The following is a 23,669-nucleotide window of genomic DNA, read 5'->3' as shown; positions in this document are numbered from 1 at the left end:
CACACCGTAAACCGGACTTCAGATTCCTCAATGCCGACCCGCTGTTTACAAACACGCAAGCGGAGCCCTTTGTCTGGGCTGCCCGGCCGCAGAAACGCAAAAGGAAAAGGGGAAACAGAGCCGGCGTTCTCATCAGAGTAAGATGCCGCGCAAATCGACCCCCGCTACCCACTATTCTACTGGCAAATGTTCAGTCTCTGGATAAAAAGCTCTGCGAGCTGAAAGCGCGGATCTCTTTCCAACGAGAGACGAGAGACTGCTGCATTATCTGCCTTACGGAAACTTGGATGTCTGCGGAGATTCCAGACTCAGCCATTGAACCCGCGGGGTTCTCCGTGCACCGAGCGGACAGAGCGAAAGACCTCTCAGGTAAAAGCAGAGGTGATGGAGTATGTTTTATGATCAACAAATCCTGGTGTGATCAGAGGAACGTACATTCTATCAAGTCTTTCTACTCTCCTGATCTGGAATTTCTCATGCTTCTGTGTCGACCATTCTGGCTTCCGAGGGAATTCACAGCGGTCATTATCACTACTGTGTACATCCCGCCACAAGCTGACACAGACCGGGCACTCAAGGAACTGTATGGGAGTATAAGTGAGCAGGAAACCGCGCACCCTGGGGCCGTGTTCATTGTGACCGGGGACTTTAATAAAGCCAGTTTAAAATCAGTCGCACCAAAATACCACCAGCACATTAGTTTCAACACACGAGGGGACCGGGTTTTGGACCATTGGCACTCTCCCTTCCGGGATGGCTACAAATCCCTCCCCCACCCACCATTTGGCAGATCGGACCACTCTTCCATTCTGCTTCTGCCCGCTTACAGGCAGAAACTGAAACAGGAAGCACCCACCCTCAGAACGATCCAGTGCTGGTCGGACCAATCAGACTCTATGCTACAAGACTGTTTTGATCACACTGGGAGATGTTCCGGTCCGCCGCTGATGACGACATCGAGCTTTACGCTGATAGTGTAATGTGTTTCATCAAAAAGTGCGTGGACCAGAACAATATGGATCTATCCAAATCAGAAACCATGGATAAATAACGATGTTCACGCGGCACTTAATGTGTGGACCTCCGCTTTTAATTCCGGGAACGCGGAGGAGCATAAACAAGCCAGTTATGCCCTCCGAAAAACTATCAGAACCGCAAAATGCCAGTACAGGAGCAAGATTGAAGGACAGTTTAACACCACCAACTCTAGAAGCATGTGGCAGGGAATTAACATCATCACGGACTTTAAAGGGAATAAAAACTCCACCATGAACACCGCTGCCTCTCTCCCGGATGAGTTAAATAATTTTTATGCGCGTTTTGAGGGAAATAACACTGCCCTCGTGGAGAGAGCTCTCGCAGCCGAAGCTACAGAGGTTAGTTCACTCTCCGTCTCTGTAGCGGATGTAACCCGATCCTTCCGACGGGTGAATATCCACAAAGCCGCGGGCCCAGACGTCATTCCGGGCCGCGTCATCAAAGCGTGCGCTAACCAGCTGGCTGGTGTTTTTACGGACATTTTCAACCATTCCCTCTCTTTGTCTGTAGTCCCCACATGCTTTAAAACATCCACCATTGTGCCTGTTCCAAAGCAATCAAAAATAACTTGCTTAAATGACTGGCGTCCTGTTGCTCTGACCCCCAACATCAGCAAATGCTTTGAGAGACTAATCAGAGATTACATCTGCTCTGTGGTGCCTCTCTCTCTTGACCCGTTGCAGTTTGCTTACCGCAACAACCGCTCCACTGATGATGCCATTGCATCTACAATACACACTGCTCTCTCCCACCTGGAAAAAAAGAACACTTATGTGAGAAAGCTGTTTGTAGACTACAGCTCAGCATTCAACACCATAGTGCCCTCCAAGCTAGATGAGAAACTCCGGGCTCTGGGCTTAAACAGCTCACTGTGCAGCTGGATCCTGGACTTCCTGTCAAGCAGACGCCAGGTGGTTAGAATAGGCAGCAACATCTCCTCATCACTAACCCTCAACATTGGAGCCCCACAGGGCTGTGTTCTCAGCCCACTACTGTATTTCTTGTACACACATGACTCTGTGGCAACACATAGCTCCAATGCCATCATTGAGTTTGCTGATGACACGACGGTGGTAGGTCTGATCACTGACAATGATGAAACAGCCTACAGAGAGGAGGTGCACACTCTGACACACTGGTGTCAGGAGCACAACCTCTCCCTCAGCGTCAGTAAGACAAAGGAGCTTGTGGTGGACTTCAGAAGAAAAGGCAGAGAACACAGTCCCATCACCATCAATGGAGCACCAGTGGAGAGAGTCAGCAGCTTCAAGTTCCTGGGTGTCCACATCACTGAGGAACTCACATGGTCCATCCACACTGAAGTCGTTGTGAAGAAGGCTCATCAGCGCCTCTTCTTCCTGAGACGGCTGAGGAAGTTTGGAATGAACCACCACATCCTCACACGGTTCTAAACCTGCACTGTAGAGAGCATCCTGACTGACTGCATCTCCGCCTGGTACGGCAATAGCACCGCCCACAACCGCAAAGCACTGCAAAGGGTGGTGCGAACTGCCAGACACATCATCGGAGGTGAGCTTCCCTCCCTCCAGGAAATATATACAAGGCGGTGTGTGAAAAAAGCTCGGAGGATCATCAGAGACTCCAGCCACCCGAGCCATGGGCTGTTCTCACTGCTACCATCAGGCAGGCGGTATCGCAGCATCAGGACCCGCACCAGCCGACTCCATGACAGCTTCTTCCCCCAAGCAATCAGACTTCTGAACTCTTGATCACTCACAATCAAAATACATCAGCACTGCACTTTATTATCCTTACTCTTATATCTCAAACCGGACTGTCATAAATTATATTATTATTATATTATATTCTCTCTTAACAACTGACTATCAACCGACAGCCTGAATGTCAATACAGTACAATACTGTACATTCTATATTTACTACTATATATACTTTTTATATATTTTTATTTTTTATTTTTATTGAATAATGTGTATCTATATAGTGCGTATTGTATACTGTACAGTGTATGTTATTATTTGTATATTGTTGAGTGTAATTATGTGTATATCAGATGTTTAAATTGTCCTGTGTTAATTTGATGTTATTGTAAATTGGTATATGTCTCATCACTGTCACGACTGCTATGTTGATCAGAACTGCACCCAAGAATTTCACACACCATTGCACTTGTGTATATGGCTGTGTGACAATAAAGTGATTTGATTTGATTTGATATATATATATATATATATATATACAGGTGCATCTCAATAAATTAGAATGTTGTGGAAAAGTTCATTTATTTCAGTAATTCAACTCAAATTGTGAAACTCGTGTATTAAATAAATTCAATGCACACAGACTGAAGTAGTTTAAGTCTTTGGTTCTTTTAATTGTGATGATTTTGGCTCACATTTAACAAAAACCCACCAATTCACTATCTCAAAAAATTAGAATACATCATAAGACCAATAAAAAAAAACATTTTTAGTGAATTGTTGGCCTTCTGGAAAGTATGTTCATTTACTGTATATGTACTCAATACTTGGTAGGGGCTCCTTTTGCTTTAACTACTGCCTCAATTCGGCGTGGCATGGAGGTGATCAGTTTGTGGCACTGCTGAGGTGGTATGGAAGCCCAGGTTTCTTTGACAGTGGCCTTCAGCTCATCTGCATTTTTTGGTCTCTTGTTTCTCATTTTCCTCTTGACAATACCCCATAGATTCTCTATGGGATTCAGGTCTGGTGAACTTCAGTCTGTGTGCACTGAATTTATTTAATACACGAGTTTCACAATTTGAGTTGAATTACTGAAATAAATTAACTTTCCACGACATTCTAATTTATTGAGATGCACCTGTATGTATATATATATAATATATATATATATATATATATGTGTGTGTGTGTGTATATACACACACACACACACACACACACACACACACACACACACACACACATACATATATACATCAATGTTTATCTGTGTTCGTTTATATTTTCACGGCCTCTGCTTATAGCCTCTGCTGACGTCGCACGCTCTTCCGGACAGGAGCTGCTCTGGTTGACATCCACAGTGTGGCTCAGTAACGCTCGAAGTTCAGCTAAATGACACACAAATGCGCCGTTCATGGCATTTATATATTCGCTTAAGGTTCACTTATTTGGGCATTAAAATGTGATTGGAATTTAAAATGCACAATAATCGCAGTTATCTCAAATAACCGCGGTTAAATCAAATAACCGCGATCAGATGATTATTTAATAATCGTGAAAGGCCTATTTAGAAATATATTATCAGCTAGATATTACTCTTGTTTAGAATAAAACTTATAAGTCATAGTGATTTCTGATTTGTGAGCAAATCGCTCTTTTGAGTCAAAGAATCAAACCAGTCTAAAAGGTACACAAATCGGTATGAATGATTTATTAATGAATTGGTCTAAATCGAAATGATTAAAAAAATTATGGAAAAGTCATGGAATTTCATTAGTCAAAATGGGTGGGAATCCTTTAAGATGCAATGAAAGTGAATGGTAACTGAGCCTAACAATTTTTTTGTTGTTGAGCAGAAATAACTAAATTGTGATATATATGGATACTGTGATTTACAAATACTCATACTGTAAAAGATTTTGGTCATACACCCACCTCTTTGTAATAGCACAAGTTGGCATCAACAGCTAGTGGTGTTTTCTGTTTTGATGGTGAAAGTACAGCTGTCTGTTAATACAGTAGGTGTAGTGCGTCGTTAAAAAGGTCAATGTGCACTTTGTGTTAGAAAGCTTTAGACACTTGTGATCTCAGTTCTAGGTCTGCCACGTTGTTCATGGTCTATTCATTGGTTGTGGCGTCATTCAGTCTCCGATCTTTATGTAAGCCACTTGATATGGATTAGATAGAAAATAGGCCTAATAGGCATTATACAGACAGATAACTGTTGGGTTGACATTTACACTTTCATTTCTTAGTGAACTGCAGTCACATATTCAGTAGTGCAAAATAATACGTCTTGCTATATTTTAATAAATCAGTAGCTTCAACTGTGCTATTTATGTATTTGACACATTTTTGTGAATGCACAGATCATGTGGGCACTTTCCTCGACCTGCTGCATTTAAATAAAACTTTGATATACATGCTGAAAATGAACATACAAGTCGTGTAAAAAAGTTATAAAAACTGTAGTTGTGTTTTTTGTTTTTTTATTTATTTTTTTATATACTTTTAAGATTTTTCATAATATTTTTAAAGGACCTAAACAAATGCATAGATTGCGATAATAAGGGAAAATCTCTTTAAAACATGTCCTGGCCAAACAGTGTTTTACCCCCCCAAAAAATAAAAAAATAAAATAAAAACAAATCCTAAAAAGATCAATAAGATTTTTTTGAATTGTGACATTATTTTCCTGACAGTTATGTACCCCATTCATTACTCATTGTAATATAGTAATTTTTATTGCATTATAGTAACATAAGTACTGTAATGTTTTTTTTTGTTGTTTTTTTTTACTTCAGCATATATTAAAGGCAGAACAAAAATACTAGTATCCTACCATGATGTAAAAATATTTGACAATACATTTTAAATAAAATATTTTGCATTACAACAGCAATGAAAATGATATTTTTTTGCATTTCGGGGAGAATGTGCTTAAATATGCTTAAAGGTGCTATATGTAAGATTGGCAACAAGCGTTTGAAATGGGTACTGCAGTCCAAATTCAAAATATTGGAGAGTTGTCTGCCCCGCCCCAGACTCAAAGCTCATGCGGGTTGCCAGAGTGAGGACACGCGACAGCAACGAGCGAAACTGAAAATGTCAAGCGACGAGCTTTACACTGTAAGTTGATCAGCTAATGTATACGTTTGCAATATTTTGATTGTTTGCAAATTATAAACCAGCTCATGTGGATTTTTTCGTGATCCAGTTCGTTTGCTGGCTTCCATGGCTGCAGCACGCAGTGTTGTTTGCCTGCAAACTTGTTCAAATCTGGCAACCCGGCGGTGTCGAAATACTATTGGTGAGTGGGCAGTGGGCGGGATCACACAGGCCAAAACAGAAACAGAAATTCCGGCCGGAATGGAAACTTCAAAGTAGAATAAACTGGCTGTAGCACTGTTATCGGAGAAGCCAGTATTTCAACTTAGCATGTTTCCTAATTCTCTAATGACATATTATGGTCATTTTATGATTTAGTACAGTAAAAATATTACATATAGCACCTTTAATAGTCATGAAAATAGCATCAGTGCAGTGTAGCAACAATGCAAATAATTGTAATAGTTTTTAATCTTAATGCAAAATACAATTGATGATTTTCTTCTGATTATGGGGTGAAAACGTGTTCTTGTCAGGTTTTGTGAGATTAAACCCTAAACGTCTCTGTACTATGATTAAACAGAAGTGTATTGATTAATTTATTGGAAAACATGCATTTTTAAAGCTTTCAATACTGCAGTTAAAGAAAAGCTTCCCAGCATGCTGCATTCAGATTTGATTTTCATATTCAATAGGAAGGACTTTAATTGGACTCTTTCTTCATCTGGAAAAAGCTTGTGTGTTAAAGGGGACAGCCGTGATTGAAGTGCAATAGCCACCCTTTCAATTCTTTACTTCATTATGCAGGACGTGATTAGCAATCCATGCCACCATTATAGAGGTGAGATGAACACTTCACATGTTTTATGATATCTTGGGATGTGCCCTGATGCTTAGCAAGTGTGCGTAGGAGGTTAAAGTTGGACTGGCTGAAGATTCTTTATAGAAAACTTCTTCATTAAAAATGCAAAACTTTGAAAACTTTAGGTCCTGAAGTCTCATAGAACGAACGTTACTACATATTTGCAAACTGAATTTTACATGCCGAATTCTACGTTTAGCCGCAGTTTCCTGGTGAAAGTAACACTAAAGATGCTACAACAACTGTGCGTTTTATTCACTTTCACACAAATCACGACTACAATGGCTGATTATGACTTCATAAACACTTATTGTTCTGCCTGCGTTACTTTTTAATTGTCTATGTAAACACACTCTAGATGGATGTCTTTTGTCATTGCGCCGTGTTTTGTCGTTTTCAAAGGTCGAAATATACTCTACGCAAGTACATGAACGCATACGCATTTTAACTTTTAGGGTGGACAGTAGGTTCTCTTTTCATCTGACTGGGAGGGCTTTGTTGTTTCGCCGTCTGACTGGGGGGGTTTGAGGTACAAGTGGGCGATAAAACGATATCAATATTTATCGAAAAAAATAAATTTTTGTGTTATCGATAGTAAACTTTTGAGTAATTTTCGATATTTAGCCTATGTTCTATATTGAAACAATCGGAGCATCTGCGTGTCTCTAAAAATGCAAGCAGTTTGGAAAAGTAATACACACAACTAGCTAACTGAATCACACAAATGAAATCAGCCTGTTAGGAAGTATCAGCAGGCTGCCCTGTCATGGAAACCAATTCCGTCCTTCGGATGAGATGTTAAACCGAGGTCCTGACTCTCTGTGGTCATTAAAAACCCTAGAGCACTTCTCATTAAGAGTAGGGGTGTAACCCTGGTGTCCTGGCCAAATTCCCCCAATGGCCCTTCTCAATCATGGCCTCCTAATAATCCCCATCCATTAATTGGCTCTATAAATCATGGTGTGTGGTGAGCGTACTGGCGCACTATGGCTGCCGTCGCATCATCCAAGTGGATGCTGCACACTGGTGGTGGTTGAGGAGAGTCCCCTGTTTACTGTGTAAAGCGCTTTGAATGTAATGTCAGAAAAGCGTTATATAAATGTAACGTTCATTCATTCATTCATTCATTCAGTCAGGCTAGGTTGCTGCTAGCCAGCAGCTAGCTAACCGGCTAATTTAATATCGTTGTGTACCGAACAAGACAGCACTGAAAATGCAATACAACAGCTGTCGACTGAACACAACAAACAACTCCAACATCAACACCATTGCTGTTTATTTATGTACTTTTTAGTTAAACGTTCTTTTCGTGATCCATAGCGCTGTCACAGAGAAGGGTCTGTCTGCAACCTGCAAGACTACTACAAGACATGCCCACAACAAGTTACACCCCCTCCAAATAACCAGCGAAATCCTGAAGTCTTGGAACAGTTAGATGCCACATTCATACACTGTTTGAATATGTTTATTTGGCATCCCACAGCAACCATAAACACCTACACCTATCCATAACTCTAAACGTAACCATAACCACAAAGATTTTAAAAATGAAAAGTTTGTAAAATCATTAAATATACTGCAAATTAAAAGTTCTTTTAAATTCATTCATACTGCTGTATCAGTAGGTGGCGACAGTGAGGAGAAATTTAAAGCTGCACTATGTTTGCAGGTTTTTTGGTTAAAAATGAACAAATTGCCATTATCGATTTAGTACATAAACAATCAGTGTTCAAAACAATGTTCTTACCTTACCCAGATTCATTACGGTAAGCCTATAAAAATTATTTGTATTTTGAGCTGTCAGGTTCGATTTGGCGCGTGCCGGCTGTCTCGTGTTCCGGCTTTTTGTAATTGTTATATTGCATATTTAAGCATATTATTTTTACATTTAATAAAGTATATTTTATCCCCATCATAATTTAATCCTCGTTTTATGTTTTAGGTTTACGGTGTTATTGTGTGCATTGCATAGACATGCTATTGTAGTAACTGAGGCTGGACAATATAGTATAAAAATAATAAAGTCTTCTATTGAACTCGTATCAGCCATATCACAAGATTAACCTCTTAAATTGAAAATTGTAGTATAATTCAAACATTAATAGTAGATAAAACACTTGAATAATCATATTAAGATCTACTGGTGATGGCTAAGGAGAATCCCCTGTTCTCTATTTAAAAGTGCTTTGAGTGTAGTGTCAGAAAAGCGATTTAAGTGTAAAATTCATTCAAATATGTAAGTAAGAATGTTATCGTATAACATAATATCAACATGAAAATAGCACATTATGACTCCGGCTCCAGTCATGATCACACAAAGGCGATGTCCAGTGAAGCTCAAATCATGAGATACATCTGCCAGAAGAGTATTCTTCTGCAAATTGCTTGTAATTTTATGTTTCAACCACAGATGTCGCTAGAGAGCACAAAGTTACATAGTGCAGCTTTAATGAAAGTGAAGAGGAAAAGAAGCTAGCTGTATGCTAGTAGCTAACTGTACAATATAGAACAGATAAATGTTTATTTTACCATTTATATCTTTTTTTATTATTGAACACGCAGAAATTGTACAAACACCTTCAGGAATAGAGTAAAGAGCACTTCCAAAACATTTCACATTAAACAAGTAAGTTCAGTTTACCATTTATATCTTCCGTTTAATAAAATGATATGTGACATATAATTTCAAAGTTATTCTTTGTCATATATTTATTTATTTATTTTTATTTTTTACATTTTTTATCCCCTTTTCTCCCCAATTTGGAATGCCCAATTCCCACTACTTAATAGGTACTTATGGTAGCGCGGTTACTCACCTCAGTCCGGGTGGCGGAATACAAGTCTCAGTTGCCTCCGCTTCTGAGACAGTCAATCCGCGCATCTTATCACGTGGCTCATTGTGCATGACACCGCGGAAACTCACAGCATGTGGAGGCTCATGCTACTCTCCGCGATCCTCTCACAACTTACCACGCGCCCCATTGAGAGCGAGAACCACTAACCGTGACCACGAGGAGGTAACCCTATGTGACTCCACCCTCCCTAGCAACCGGGCCAATTTGGTTGCTTAGGAGACCTGGCTGGAGTCACTCAGCACACCCTGGATTCGAACTCGCGACTCCAGGGGTGGTAGTCAGCGTCAATGCTCGCTGAGCTACCCAGGCCCCCCATTCTTTGTCATATTTAAAGACTTAAGAGAAAATGAATCATACAGCGATTGCATAGGATTTTAAAAGTTTCTGTAGCCAATAAAATCGCTTGATGATCCAAAGGGGGCATTACGTGTAGTGGGCGTGTCAAGAAGTGGGTGTTCCTTGTAGTCTTGCGGGATGCAGACAGATAGGCTGAGTTCGGAATGGCATACTACCCATACTACTTTTACTACTACTGCCATATGTGTCTATGGCAGAAATAGTATGAGCATTATGGTAGTATGCAATTCCGAACTCAGCCATACACAAAGTTTTCTTATTCTGGTGACGTCTGTTGCCGGTTGGCAATCCAGTTTATGGTGTATATCTGCCACCTACTGAGCTGGACAGTGAAACGTCACAAGAAAGTCTTTCAGTGGAGTCAAACATCAGCTGAAGACAATGAAATTGGCTAAATTTCATCCAAAAGAAGTCACACACCATGAGTCGGATTAAATCCTAAACTGAGTGTACTTTAAAGGTATCTTACCCTATGGAGTTTACTTGTAAACAAACAAGTTTTGTTTAATTAACTCTCTAAGCAACATGTGGAATGCAGTTCTGCCCCCATTAATTATATTAAATGCACATATTGTGATAAATATCGATATGGAATGATATGAAAAAAAATATTGTGATAATTTTTTAGGCCATATCGCCCAAGCCTAGAGGCATAGACCCAGCCATGCTCTTTAACAAGAGTTGCTGGATTTATGTTCTCCACATACTTTCTGGGACCACAATATTTCTCATGCCCAAGTTTGCTGAGAGGCTTTAAAATCGGCATTACCGCATGTTGTCATGTTTTTCTGATGAATTTGTTCAGTATATTAAAAGCTAGCTGATGTAAACCTTTTTCTCAGTAAAGCAATACTATCTGTACTGCAGTGTAATCATAAAAAGTGACATATTGAAGAGTAGTGGATGAATAGTGTCTCCCCAGTGGATATCTCTGAGGGACACACAGTTTGAGCGGTGCAGTTAGCCAGAAAAAATGCATTTCAATCCATTAGGGACTTATAATCAGGTGGGAGTGGAGAACAGTCCCTTATCAGACCAACACAGAGCAAATTTTGAAGGCAAAAATACTCTTAAAATCCCTCTGTTGGATTATCTTAATGACTGTGTACCTCATTCGCTCTAATACCTCAGTAACATTTGTGCACATTTATTTGTAGAAAACGTTCAGTCGGTATGTGTTTTGGGTTACCGAAGTGCTGACAGCAAAGTAAAAAGGAAACAGCTGTTTGTGATTGACATATTTATTTGTAAAGTGATTTGAAGCAGTTTATTGAATTACAATTGCACTTGAGGCAAATTCCCGTGGAGTCACTTTTTTGTTGTATATTTTCGTTTTAAGAAACAGAACTTTTTAATTTGTTTTTAATTTTGTTGCATTATTTTTTTTTTTACTTATTTAATCTTTGTACATTTTCTTTCCTACATAGAATAACGTAAATAATAATAATAATAATAATAATATATATATATATATATATATATATATATATATATATATTTGATCGCTTTGAAAGGTAATAGTACACCTTTCTGAAAAAAGCCACTTGATTTGAGGTATCGTTCATGTCTGTAGCACAAACAGTGCCAGTTAATAAGTTTAATACTTTGGGTTAGGGGTTTGTTCAAATCCATAAAACCATAGTTTAAGCAATATTAAAAGTGCTACTAATAATAACTTTATTAATTCAGGTAAAATAAATAAAAATACTTGAAAAAGTACTTCATTCAGGTAACAGAACTCTATAAGTAACTTTGCGTAAATCTTCAAACGAATTAGATTACAAGAGGAGTGTTTTCATTCATGTGAACATAAATCATATTGTTTGCATTAAAACTGAATGAAATGCCTGACCCAATCCTAGCAGGGGTTGAAAAGAGGCCATTATGTAACTTTCCTGAAATAGACTTATATGGAAGCAATAAAACTGCTGTTTAGACACAGAGGAGGTTTTACATCATTGTTTTTGGTGCCCGGGGATGGAATGGCTTCTCCTATACGCCTTAAGGAAATCCTGGGGAAGGACAGTTTGCCTAGAAGGCACGACTTAAGAGAGGAACCTTATCCTGCATACAGCCACACCTAAAGGTCAACACTGCTCAAACCGCTTCTCAGACAGACGGGACCTTCCGCATTGTTCCCCAGATCAAACGGATTATATTCAATCATGCGGTTCAGCTTTTCCTGAGAGCTTCTGGTTCTGGTTTGTCTTTTGAGAAGACAAGTTCGAAGTGTTGCAGTCTTTCCTAAATTATGCAAGGAATAACATGGCATAATGGTTAGGACTGGGTATTGATACAAATTTCCTGATTCAATTCGATTCCGATTCACAAGCTCTCGATTTGATTCCGATTTCGATTCAATTAGATTCAATATCGATTCATATAGGTATATTTCAGTTATAATGTCCCTTTTGCTTACATATAAAATCAATTCTTTCCCAGCTAATGCTGTTAATTATACAGGGGACCTTTTAACTAGGTACATAAGGAAAATATACATTTTACTAATGATATTTTATTACTTTTTCATAATTTTGGTCACAACAAATACATGTATTCAATCAATAAATAAGATATTGTTGTTACATTTTATTGTTAAAATGCATAATTTGTACTGTTTACAAGTATTTACATTGATTTGTTGAACACGTGCTAAAACCAATACTGTCTCTTAAAAAAAAAAGCATTTCTGTAAACAGCACCTTTAAATGAGCGCATGTTAACTAGAGAGGACTTGAATTACTTAATCTCATCTGTGCGATGCATGATTAAAAATAAATGTTTTTTTGTAGTTTTTTTTATCAACAACTGACGGTAAAGAACAGAAAGGCTATTAAAAGAGACATTATTCAATGACAAATGGGTTGCGTGGATCTCGTCTTGGACACACATTACACAGAACAACTTTTATTCTCAACACACAGTGAAAGGATCTCGCTGTTGAACACTACGTCTAAACTACACAATTACTGGTGAGTGAAATGTAAACACTTACCAGCCAGTTGCCAAATATATTCACTTTAGTCACATAGCGTGAAATCTGGTTGCAAATGCGAGTGATTTCCTCTCATTGTAGTGGAGGGTTGCACATTGAGTGAAAGATCGACCTTGGGATTTAAGAATTGATATAAAGATTGTGATGCATCGGAAAAACAATATTTTTTATCCACCCCTAATAATGGTATATTCTAAGTCTTATGAAGTCATCCGATAGCTGTGTGCGTAGTGGGCTAAAGCACAAAACTGGTAAGCAGGAGGTTTCCGGTTCAATCTCCACAGCCACCACCATTGTGTCCTTGAGCAAGGCACTTAAATCCAGGTTGCTCTGGGGGGATTGTCCCTGTAATAAGTGCACTGTAAGTTGCTTTGGATAAAAGCGTTTGCCAAATGCGTAAATGTAAATATGTGCAATGAACAGTCTGAAATTTAAAGGGATCTTTAAATCTGTCATCATTTACTCACCTTCACGCAGTTCCAAACTTATAGAATTTGTGTGTCATGATTATACGGTTTACTATTAAAATGTCATGGTTTAACCGTAAGAATTTAGAATCTAGGGTTAAAAAGCATGAAGTGTTTTATTTACACAAGGCAAAATATATATATATAGATATATATATAGATATAGATATAGATAAATAAATATAGATAGATAGATGTAGATATATAGATATTACAAAAGTAATCTGTAAAATGTTAACACCTTTTTTATGTTGGGCTAAATTAAAATACTCTAACAGCGTGAATGAGTTAGAAATTATTTCCCGATTTCCTTTCATCAGGATCTTACAGATTAAAATACAGTCACCTGAAGACAAACAAAGCCTTTTTTTAAACTAGTTTAATCACTGACACATTAGGGGTTTTCATAGAGGTTTTAAACCAATAATAAATGGCAAATCCGCAACCCAGCCCGTGCTTCTCGCAGCGCTGTTTATGGTGATCTGCTCGAGTTCGAGACCTGTCGATGTGTAAACACACATGCTCTTCGCTGTCTGTCCATTGAGCTGTGGTGACCATCCGGGTAGAGTTTTGTTTCGCTTTTGGAACGTTTGCCATTTGATAATTCTCATAACAAAAACCGACAGCGCATAATCAGAGAGTCGGCCAACTTTGTAGTCGCACCAGTGCGACCTCTTGCAAGGTTGAATCGCACTGTTAGGAAAATCTGGAGCCCTGGAGCATTTGCTTGTAATTATTGTCAGCGTGGTTAACTTTGAGAAGTTGTGTCTTAATTCATCCTCATTATTTAAAGAATTGCTTGTATACAAATTCACCGCATTCAGCAATAAATGTCAGTTTTAGTCATTATCGGACTTTAAATCACCTGCTGTAAGCAATGTTCCCACTATAATGCATAGTCCACCAGTTTATTTGTGAGGTGTTGTGGACAGATTCAAGGACAGTATTTTTATGGAGTCCGAATCTTTATGGTGGAGTGTTTGACAGACAATGTACTGCTTTTATAAACCGTTGCAGAAGAACAAACTGTTGAATGCCGTGAACTACATGTTGCACACCCACAATGATCATACAGTTATGCACTTTTGAAGAGTCTCCAAGCACTCTGGTTACATTGAAGTTACATTGATCATTCTGCCCCCGGAAGGCAGATAAGTGGTGTTGTGCCCTATGTTGGAGCATCTCTTTTTATATACAGTACATCCTATTCATTTGTTGTGTATTTATCAGTTTTCCTAATGTATTGGCTGTGCTTAGAGTCTATATATCCTTAAGAAAAGCTTCCACCAACATGTTCAGTTGTGATATATGACTTTTTAGCCTTTTTTTGTTCAGATGGCAATCTAACCGTAAAAAACTCCCTACTTCCAAGCATTAAAAAACAGTCACAAAAAAAGCACCATAAAACACATTGAAAGTAGTCTATATCACTCGTTTGATATATTTTAAGTCTTCTTCTAAGTCTTCATTTTTAATAGCTTTCTGAGAGGAACAGCTCAAAATGTAAAGGGTTAATTCACTCAAAAATGAAAATTCTGACATAATTTATTCACCCTCATGTTGTTAAAAACCTGTATGACTTTCTTCCTTGAAACACAAAAGGAGATGTTAAGGAGTTGTCATTTTTGGGTGAACTGTCCTTTACACAAAAGATTGTCCAAGGTCTGTTTTGAGTGCTGTTTGACAAGACCTTAAGTGACTCCAGCCCCAGATGGTGGTCTTTTTCTCACGATTGAACTTGCCAAAGGCTTCTATCGGTTGTAAATGTCTGATGCGTTGTCTGTGACAAATTATTTTTAGTGCTGTCTAAAAAAAATTTTATTATCAAGTTCAGAGGTTTTCAAGGCCCCCCAGAGGGCCTCAAATTGGTGTGAAGGGGTCTCTGAAAAAGTCCAGAAGAAGAACCCCAGAAGAAGGTAACATACCGAATTTGATATCATTACTGATTCATTCTGTTTTCTAAATACAGGTTTGAAATAATTACTTTTCTATACAATTCTTGTTTACAATCATAGATTCTATTCGCCACTGTTGACTTTACAGTGTTGTAAGGGACTCTTCTCCCTTAGCTGCTTTGGAACATTATTTACTGTAAAAATGTGTTACAAATGTATTTGTTGAAATTTTGAGGTTCAGGTTTTTACATCTAAGATTACCCTAATAGTGGATAGAAAAAAAATCTACACAATCAACTTAATAGAAAAATATTCTCCAGATAATATTTGTAATCATTTTTATGCTTTAGTCCAATGACAATATAAATGCCAATTATTTAAAGGGATAGTTCACCCAAAAATGAAAATTCTCCAATTTTTTACTCAACCTCATGATATCCCAGGTGTGTATTAATTTATTTCTTAACCAGAACCTATTTGAAGAAAAAGTCTTAGCTCAGTAGGTCCTTACAATGCAAGTGAATGGAAATTTCTCTTTTGAAGCTCCAAAAATCACAGACAGTCAGCATAAACTCCATCGATACAACTCCAGCAGTAAAATTAATGTCTTCTAAAGCGACACGATCGCTTTTGGTGCAAAAAGGCTAAATATTTAAGTACTTTTTTTTTACTTTAAATCATGCTTCCGTAATGTAGTGGTAAGCACATGTGACGTAATCGCATTGGCATTTGAAACACGCGAGAACTGATGCACGTGCATCACAGTTGGGAGAGCAGCGCTGTTTACAAGTGAGGAGGAACGCTGTACATTATCTTGGTTGGTTTTGGTTTAGATCTGTATTGATCTGTTTCTTTACTCACAATGGTGCATTTGTGTGCTCATCTTGGATGTCTCAACCGAGTGGAGAACGTGAGATTACTGTATCCATGGCAACACGAATTACATCACACGAGAGACTACTTAAATAAAAAGTACTTAAATATTTATCTTTTTCACACCAAAAGCGATCGTGTCACTTTAGAAGACATTCATTTACCCGCTGGAGTCGTATCGATGACGTTTATGCTGACTGTGTGTGATTTTTTTTTTTAGCTTCAAAAGAGAAATCTCCATTCACTTGCATTTTAAGGACCCACTGAGCTAAGACATTTTTCTTCAAATGTGTTCTGGTGAAGAAAGAAAATCATACACACCTGGGATATCATGAGAGTGAGTAAATAATCAGAGAAAACAGCATGTTGTCTTTATAATTTTTTACACTTGCTACTTTTCTGAAACAATATAAATGGACTTTAGACATGGAAATGTATATCTGCCTTATTATTTTAGCAACGGGGTCCAATGTAAGCGGATCAGCATACGTTGGGGATCCTTGGCATGAAAAAGTTTGAAAATCCCTCAACTAGTCATTCATTTCTTGGAAGTGTCTGTCAGTAAGCAGTGAGAAGAGAAGCTTAAAGCTTAATATAATATTTCCACTAATTCCTCAAAGTTCTTCAAGTTTTTTCAGAAGACTTGAAGAATGTGTATTATGTAACAGCCAACCACTGTTCTTCAGACCTCTAGGCTTCTTGTTTTTACAAAACACTTTTCTGCATAATTATCTGCATATACATGTCCAAAAGAAAGGGACATAATTTACACAGAAATGAAATTCTGTCATTATTTACTCACCCGCATGTTTTTCCAAACCAGTATGAGTTTCTTTCTTCTGTGGAACACAAAAGGAGATGTTAGCAATGTTCCCTCTAACTTTTGTTCTTGCTGAGCAAAACCTATTTCTATTGGGCAGAACCTTATGCCACCTGAGCAGAACATATATAGAGATATATATATATATATATATATATACACAGTATATACTGTGTGTGTGTGTGTGTGTGTGTGTGTGTGTGTGTATGTGTGTATGTATGCATGTATGTATTTTTACATACATGCATACATATATATATTTATACATTTATATATATATTAGGGGTGTAACGGTTCGAATTTCTCATGGTTCGGTTTGTATCACAGTTTAAGGGTCACGGTTTCAGGATGGTTCAGTATTTACTTTGTTAAAAAAATAAAAAATAAAAAACATTACTGCCAAATCCAAAGAATAATCTATTTGGTAAACACTTCAACAGGTTTGCCCTTAAATAACAATCATTGATTTACAACAGTAACCATAGTTTAACCATGGCATTTCTAGTAAAATCATAATAACCACAATATAAACATGGTTACTGTCATGGTTACAGTATATAGTAAAATCATGGTTACTATATAGAAACTACAGTATTACTGTTATAAAACCATGGTTAATTGCATCAAAACCATGATTTCTGTTCAGAAAACCATGGTGACAGCAGTCATGGTTACCACAATATTACTATAGTAAAGCTACGGTTAATTTTTGTCAGAGTCCTTAACTAAAAAAACAACAACATATTCTCTAATTACTAAATCAACATTTTAAGTTAATACCTGCACTATTATGCTACATGCATCAACATAAAGTGCACTTCAAACTCATATATATTCAATATTTGGAAGCTGTACATCACTATAGAAGGAATAACCTTGCTATTAGAATGCATACGAGAAGGGATGTTGTGATAATGCTGCTCGAGTATTTTAATCATACATGGAACTCCCACATGAACACAACAAGCGCTTTAGTTTTTGTTTCATGTCTGTCCGAATTAGCACTGAGTGCCTGCTTAAAAATGGAAGGGAGTGTGTGCAGTTTCAGCTCACCTGCGGCTCTTTCCCTGGGTGATGTCGGCGTAAATTGTTAATCATGTATCAATGTATTACTATAACAGCATCTTAATTGTTTTTGGTTTTCTTGACCAAAACTTGTGCTCCAGATGCGTCAGTAAACGTGAGGTGAACCGACCTTGGTGCCAATGCTTCCCGAACCGTGGGTGGCAAACCGTGCGGTTCAGTTGTTTACAGAATGTTAAGTAGAAATGTTAGCCTCAGTCACCATTTACTTTCATTGCATTGAAAAAAAAGATGAAATGAAAGTGAGTGGTGACTGAGGCTAACATTCTCTGTAAACAGATTTTCAGGCTAAATTCATGGACCCTTTAACATATAAGGCAGCAGTCATTGGCTAAAATGGCTATCTATATGTTAATGAACCCACAGTCTGATGCAATTTGTACATACAAGTGGTTTGTTGAATGTGATGAAGTCCACTAGACTGGACTACTGAATGCTACTGCACATTAATATCATCTACAAAAGTGAGTAGCTTATTCTATATAATTGCCATTTGATGGCTGTCGAAAATTACGTCACTATAGACAAGATATGCATTTCCTAAAAAAATACAGATGCCTGTAAGGCAACAAAAGAATAGAATTTTAACCAAAAATGTAATTCTTTCAATATTTACTCACCCAAATGTCATTCCAAACCATATGTTTTGTTTGTGTGTGAAATTGTCACAATTATCAGAATTATTATAACACTTTACAATAAAGTTGCATTCTTTAACATTAGTTTACTATATTAGTTCAAATTAACTAAAAATGAACAATACTTTTACAGCACTTATTAATCTTGGTTAATGTTAATTGCAACATATTCAAATATATTTTTACAATTAACAGTTGTATATGTAAACATTAGTTATGGCATTTCGACAATGAACAATTGTGACTTTATAGATTAATAAATGCTGTAAAAAATATATTGTTCATCATAAGTTCATGATACCCAATGCATTTATTAAAACCTTATTGTAAAATGTTAATATATATATATATATATATATATATATATATATATATATATATATATATATAAATATTTTTTTTTTTTTTTTTTAATTATTATTATTACTATTATTACTTACTGAGAATGCAGTAATCTGCTTTAGAAGTGACATATTCGCAAAATACAGAAATATTGTCAGCATATGCGCTCATCAACTCTTAACTCAAAATGCAGAATGGATTTTTTTAGTTCCAGGGACATTTCAGTTTATATTACATTTTTCCTTTGGCCATACTAATTCCAGTCAAGACTTTAACTGCTCTGTCTTTGTGAAACGGTTGTAATTATTTTCTTAATTAAGCCCGGTTTAGTTCAATATCTTCCTGCCTCTGGGCTCGGTGTGTTATTAAAGAAAAGGACACATTGATGCACAGTGATTACTGCACATACAAGCACAGATGATGAAACCCAGAAAGGACTCATCGAAATAACTTATTAATTCTTCTTGCTCAGTAGACACAAAATCTTGTTTTGAATCATCTCTTTACCCATTTAAGTTTTAAACCTAAATGTGCATATTGTAACAAAAGTTATATAGACTCATATTTTGTCAGATGTCATATTTGTATTAAATCTGATCAGTAATTCTTGTCAAAGTTTTTTTTTTATTAATTAAAATATTTAAGAGAAGACATTGTGCATGTAAATAAACATACTTCATTTTTTTTCAAAACCCTTTTTGTTACTTATAATTTTTATCACATTATAGGGGGTATTTACACTTGGTCACTTCATGCGTTTTTACTGATCGGATTGCTATATGATTGATTAAGCACATTCCATTTATACTTGGCCACATCAACGTAATATTCACCACCAAACGGATATTCTATTCGCGCGCAATATGGAAATAAATCAGAGTTCACTTCTGTGTTCACGCTAATGCCGGGCAGCGAATTTAAAATATGTGATTTATTTTTTTGATTCCAAGTGTCTTTGCCAAGTGCACGTGTGTGTCTGTGTGCACTTTGCATTTTCCCCCTCAGGGCTTGTCGTAGTTAAGATATGTCCATGAGATTCAGCTGCGCCTATAGTTTCGTCAGCGATCTGCATCAAATAAATAAAGAAAAAATTTCTGTCTCTACTAAACATGCATCCATTTCTTAATTTGGTATTATTTGTTTCTGCAATGCAAGCCCTATGCAAATACTCTGTAGCAGCTGTTTTGTTTCACATTTTGCACTGAAGTAGCACTGTTTGGGTGGAGTAAAGTTTACACATGTGGTTTGAATGGCAAGATGCCTTTACACTTGACCGAGTTTTGAATGGAATGCGGATTTATATCCGTTTCATATCCGTCTTGGAGGGCATTTACACTTGGTCTTTTCATGATCGATCAGTAAAATGCATGAAGTGACCAAGTGTTAATGCCCCCATAGTTGTTAAGTTGTTCAATACTGATGGTAAATCATTTAATTTTCCAGGATGGCTCCAGACGATGCAAGGAGAGGAAAAAGACGGTGTCATTCAGTAGCATGCCAACAGAGAAGAAAATCAGCAGTGCAAGCGACTGCATTAATTCTATGGTGGACGGCTCTGAATTGAGGAAATTACGCTCCAATTCAAGAGTCTACCATCGTTACTTCCTCCTAGATGCTGACATGCAGTCTCTGCGGTGGGAGCCATCCAAAAAAGAGTCCGACAAGGCCAAGATTGACATCAAATCTATTAAAGAGGTGCGAACTGGTAAAAACACAGACACCTTTAGGACCAATGGAATTTCGGATCAGATTTCTGAGGATTGTGCATTCTCCATCATTTATGGGGAGAACTATGAGTCACTCGATTTAGTGTCAAATTCAGCGGATGTAGCAAATATATGGGTGACGGGACTCAGGTACCTCATATCTTACGGAAAGCATACCCTTAACATGATTCAGAGTAGCCAGGACAACATGCGCGCCTCCTGGCTCGGTGACCTCTTCGATGAAGCCAATGTGATTGGCGGAAAATACATCAGTCTTTGTTCAGCTGTACAGCTGATCAAAAAATTAAATCCCGGAGTGAAAAATGTCAAGATAGAGCTCAAGTTTAAAGAGTTGCACAAAGCAAAAGATAAAACAGGTAGCGACGTGACCAAGGAGGAGTTCATTGAAGTCTTTCATGACCTCTGCACAAGACCAGAGATTTATTTTTTGTTGGTTCAGTTCTCAAGCAACAAGGAATTTCTCGATACCAAGGACTTGATGATTTTTTTGGAGGCAGAACAGGGTATGGCCAAGGTGAGTGAAGACATCAGTGTAGAAGTTATTCAGAAATATGAACCCTCAAAAGAGGGGCAACTCAAAGGATGGCTTTCCTTGGATGGATTTACCAATTACCTCATGTCAACAGAATGTCACATATTTGATCCTGAACAAAAAACAGTATGCCAAGATATGAACCAACCACTTTCTCACTACTACATCAATTCTTCCCATAATACCTATCTGATTGAGGACCAGTTCAGGGGTCCGTCTGACATAACCGGGTACATCCGTGCCCTAAAGATGGGCTGCAGAAGTGTGGAACTTGATGTGTGGGACGGGCCAGACAATGAACCGGTCATCTACACTGGCCATACACAGACCACACAGATCGTCTTCCGCAGCGTCATTGACATCATCAATAAATATGGTTTTGTGGCATCTGAATTTCCTTTGATTTTGTGCTTGGAGAACCACTGCTCTTTACAGCAACAAAAGGTAATGTTTCAACACCTCAAAAAGATAATTGGGGACAAAATTCACTCAGATCCTCCCAACACTGAGGACAACTACCTTCCGTCCCCCTCGGACTTGAAGGGCAAGATTCTTTTGAAGGGAAAGAAACTAGCGAGCAACTTCATTGGCTCGGAAGGTGAGGTGACGGATGAGGACGAAGGGGCGGAAATGTCTCAACGGATGAACATTGAGGGAGGGGAACAGCAAACGGTTGCTCAACCCAAACGGTTTCAGCTCTCCAAGGACTTGTCTGATTTGGTAACCCTGTGTAAATCCGTTCGGTTTAAGGACTTTCAGACAGCTTTCCAGAACCAGAAGCACTGGGAGCTTTGCTCCCTTAACGAGGTCTTTGCCAGTCGATGTGCCACTGACTACCCTGGTGACTTTGTTAACTACAACAAGAAGTTTCTCGCAAGGGTTTACCCCAGTCCAATGCGGATTGATTCCAGCAACATGAACCCTCAGGACTTTTGGAAATGTGGCTGTCAAATAGTAGCAATGAACTACCAAACACCAGGTCTCATGATGGACCTTAACATCGGTTGGTTTCGACAAAACGGCAACTGTGGTTACGTACTACGCCCAGCCATCATGAGGGAGCAGGTGTCTTATTTCAGTGCCAATACTAAGGACTCAGTTCCTGGAGTATCTCCACAGCTTCTTCACATAAAGATTATTAGTGGACACAACTTTCCCAAACCCAAGGGCTCAGGTGCCAAAGGTGATGTCGTAGATCCCTATGTTTATGTTGAAATTCATGGCATCCCCGCAGATTGCGCGGAGCAAAGGACTAAAACGGTCCATCAGAATGGTGACAGTCCCATCTTTGATGAGAGTTTTGAGTTTCAAATTAACCTTCCAGAACTGGCAATGGTGCGCTTTGTCGTTTTGGATGACGACTACATTGGGGATGAGTTTATTGGTCAGTACACCATTCCCTTTGAGTGCATTCAGCCAGGTTTCCGCCACATTCCACTCCAGTCACTTACAGGTGAAGTGTTACCACACGCCTGGCTCTTTGTCCATGTGGCCATTACGAACCGCCGGGGTGGCGGTAAGCCTCACAAAAGGGGGCTTTCTGTCCGCAAAGGTAAAAGGGGTCGGGAATATGCCACCATGAGGATACTTCTCATCAAGTCTTTAGATGAAGTCTTCAAAACTGCTGCACAGCCAATTCGGGAAGCCACAGACCTCAGAGAGAACATGCAGGTGAGATAACATTATTATTTATTTATTTATTTTCAAATTAATGCCATTTATCTTAACAAATAAACCCAAAAGGAACATCCTTTCTGAAAAATATTCTGGTTTCAATAAAAGTTACAATCAACAACATTTGTGGCATAATGTTGATTACCACAAAATTATTTAGACTTGTCCCACCTTTTCTTAAAAACAAAAACAAAAAAACAATCTGGCTTACAGAGAAGCACTTACAATGAAGTGAATGAGGTGCGTAAATGTTAAAATACTCACTGTTTCAAAAGTAACCATAAACAATATGCGTGCTAACATGATTTTAGTGTGATAATATGGGTAATAACCTTTTCTGTGTAAAGTTATATCCAATTTTAAAACTTTGTTGCCATGACGATATGACACCACAAACCCTAAAAAGATCATAATACACAACCTCAAATAATACACAAGTTTTAACAGAATAATTTATTAAGTGCTTTTGTACATTTTTAAGCTTCAGATTTCTGCCTTTAACCCCCCCCCATTCACATCCATTGTGAATGCCTTACTGGATTAGTGGAAATTATGGGTGGCATGTATCTTCTTTTCAATGGCGTGAGAATGTTTTCTCAAATGGCAAACACATCAGAAAGATGACCTTGAGAGGTAGCCACAGATTACAGAAAGTATCTCTTCGCAAGGCCAGCAGCATTTGAACTGAAGCCTTTCTCGTAAAGATAAACAAAACTGCTGAT

General features: G+C 38.0%; 1 protein-coding gene across 2 annotated transcripts in view; it reads left to right on the top strand.

The window, feature by feature from the left end:
- Window positions 1-23,669, top strand: part of LOC127453086 (inactive phospholipase C-like protein 2) — an 89,539-nt gene that overhangs the window by 14,210 nt on the left and 51,660 nt on the right. For both annotated transcript variants that reach the window (XM_051719148.1, XM_051719149.1), the window contains exon 2: window positions 20,458-22,944. In XM_051719148.1, the coding sequence (XP_051575108.1) occupies window positions 20,458-22,944 (2,487 nt within the window). The remainder of the gene's footprint in view (window positions 1-20,457; window positions 22,945-23,669) is intronic.

This window comes from Myxocyprinus asiaticus, chromosome 15 (genome assembly GCF_019703515.2).
Source record: "Myxocyprinus asiaticus isolate MX2 ecotype Aquarium Trade chromosome 15, UBuf_Myxa_2, whole genome shotgun sequence".
Taxonomy (NCBI): Eukaryota; Metazoa; Chordata; class Actinopteri; order Cypriniformes; family Catostomidae; genus Myxocyprinus; species Myxocyprinus asiaticus.
Note: the sequence above shows the minus strand (reverse complement) of the source record. Positions and strands in the feature narration are given on the sequence as shown.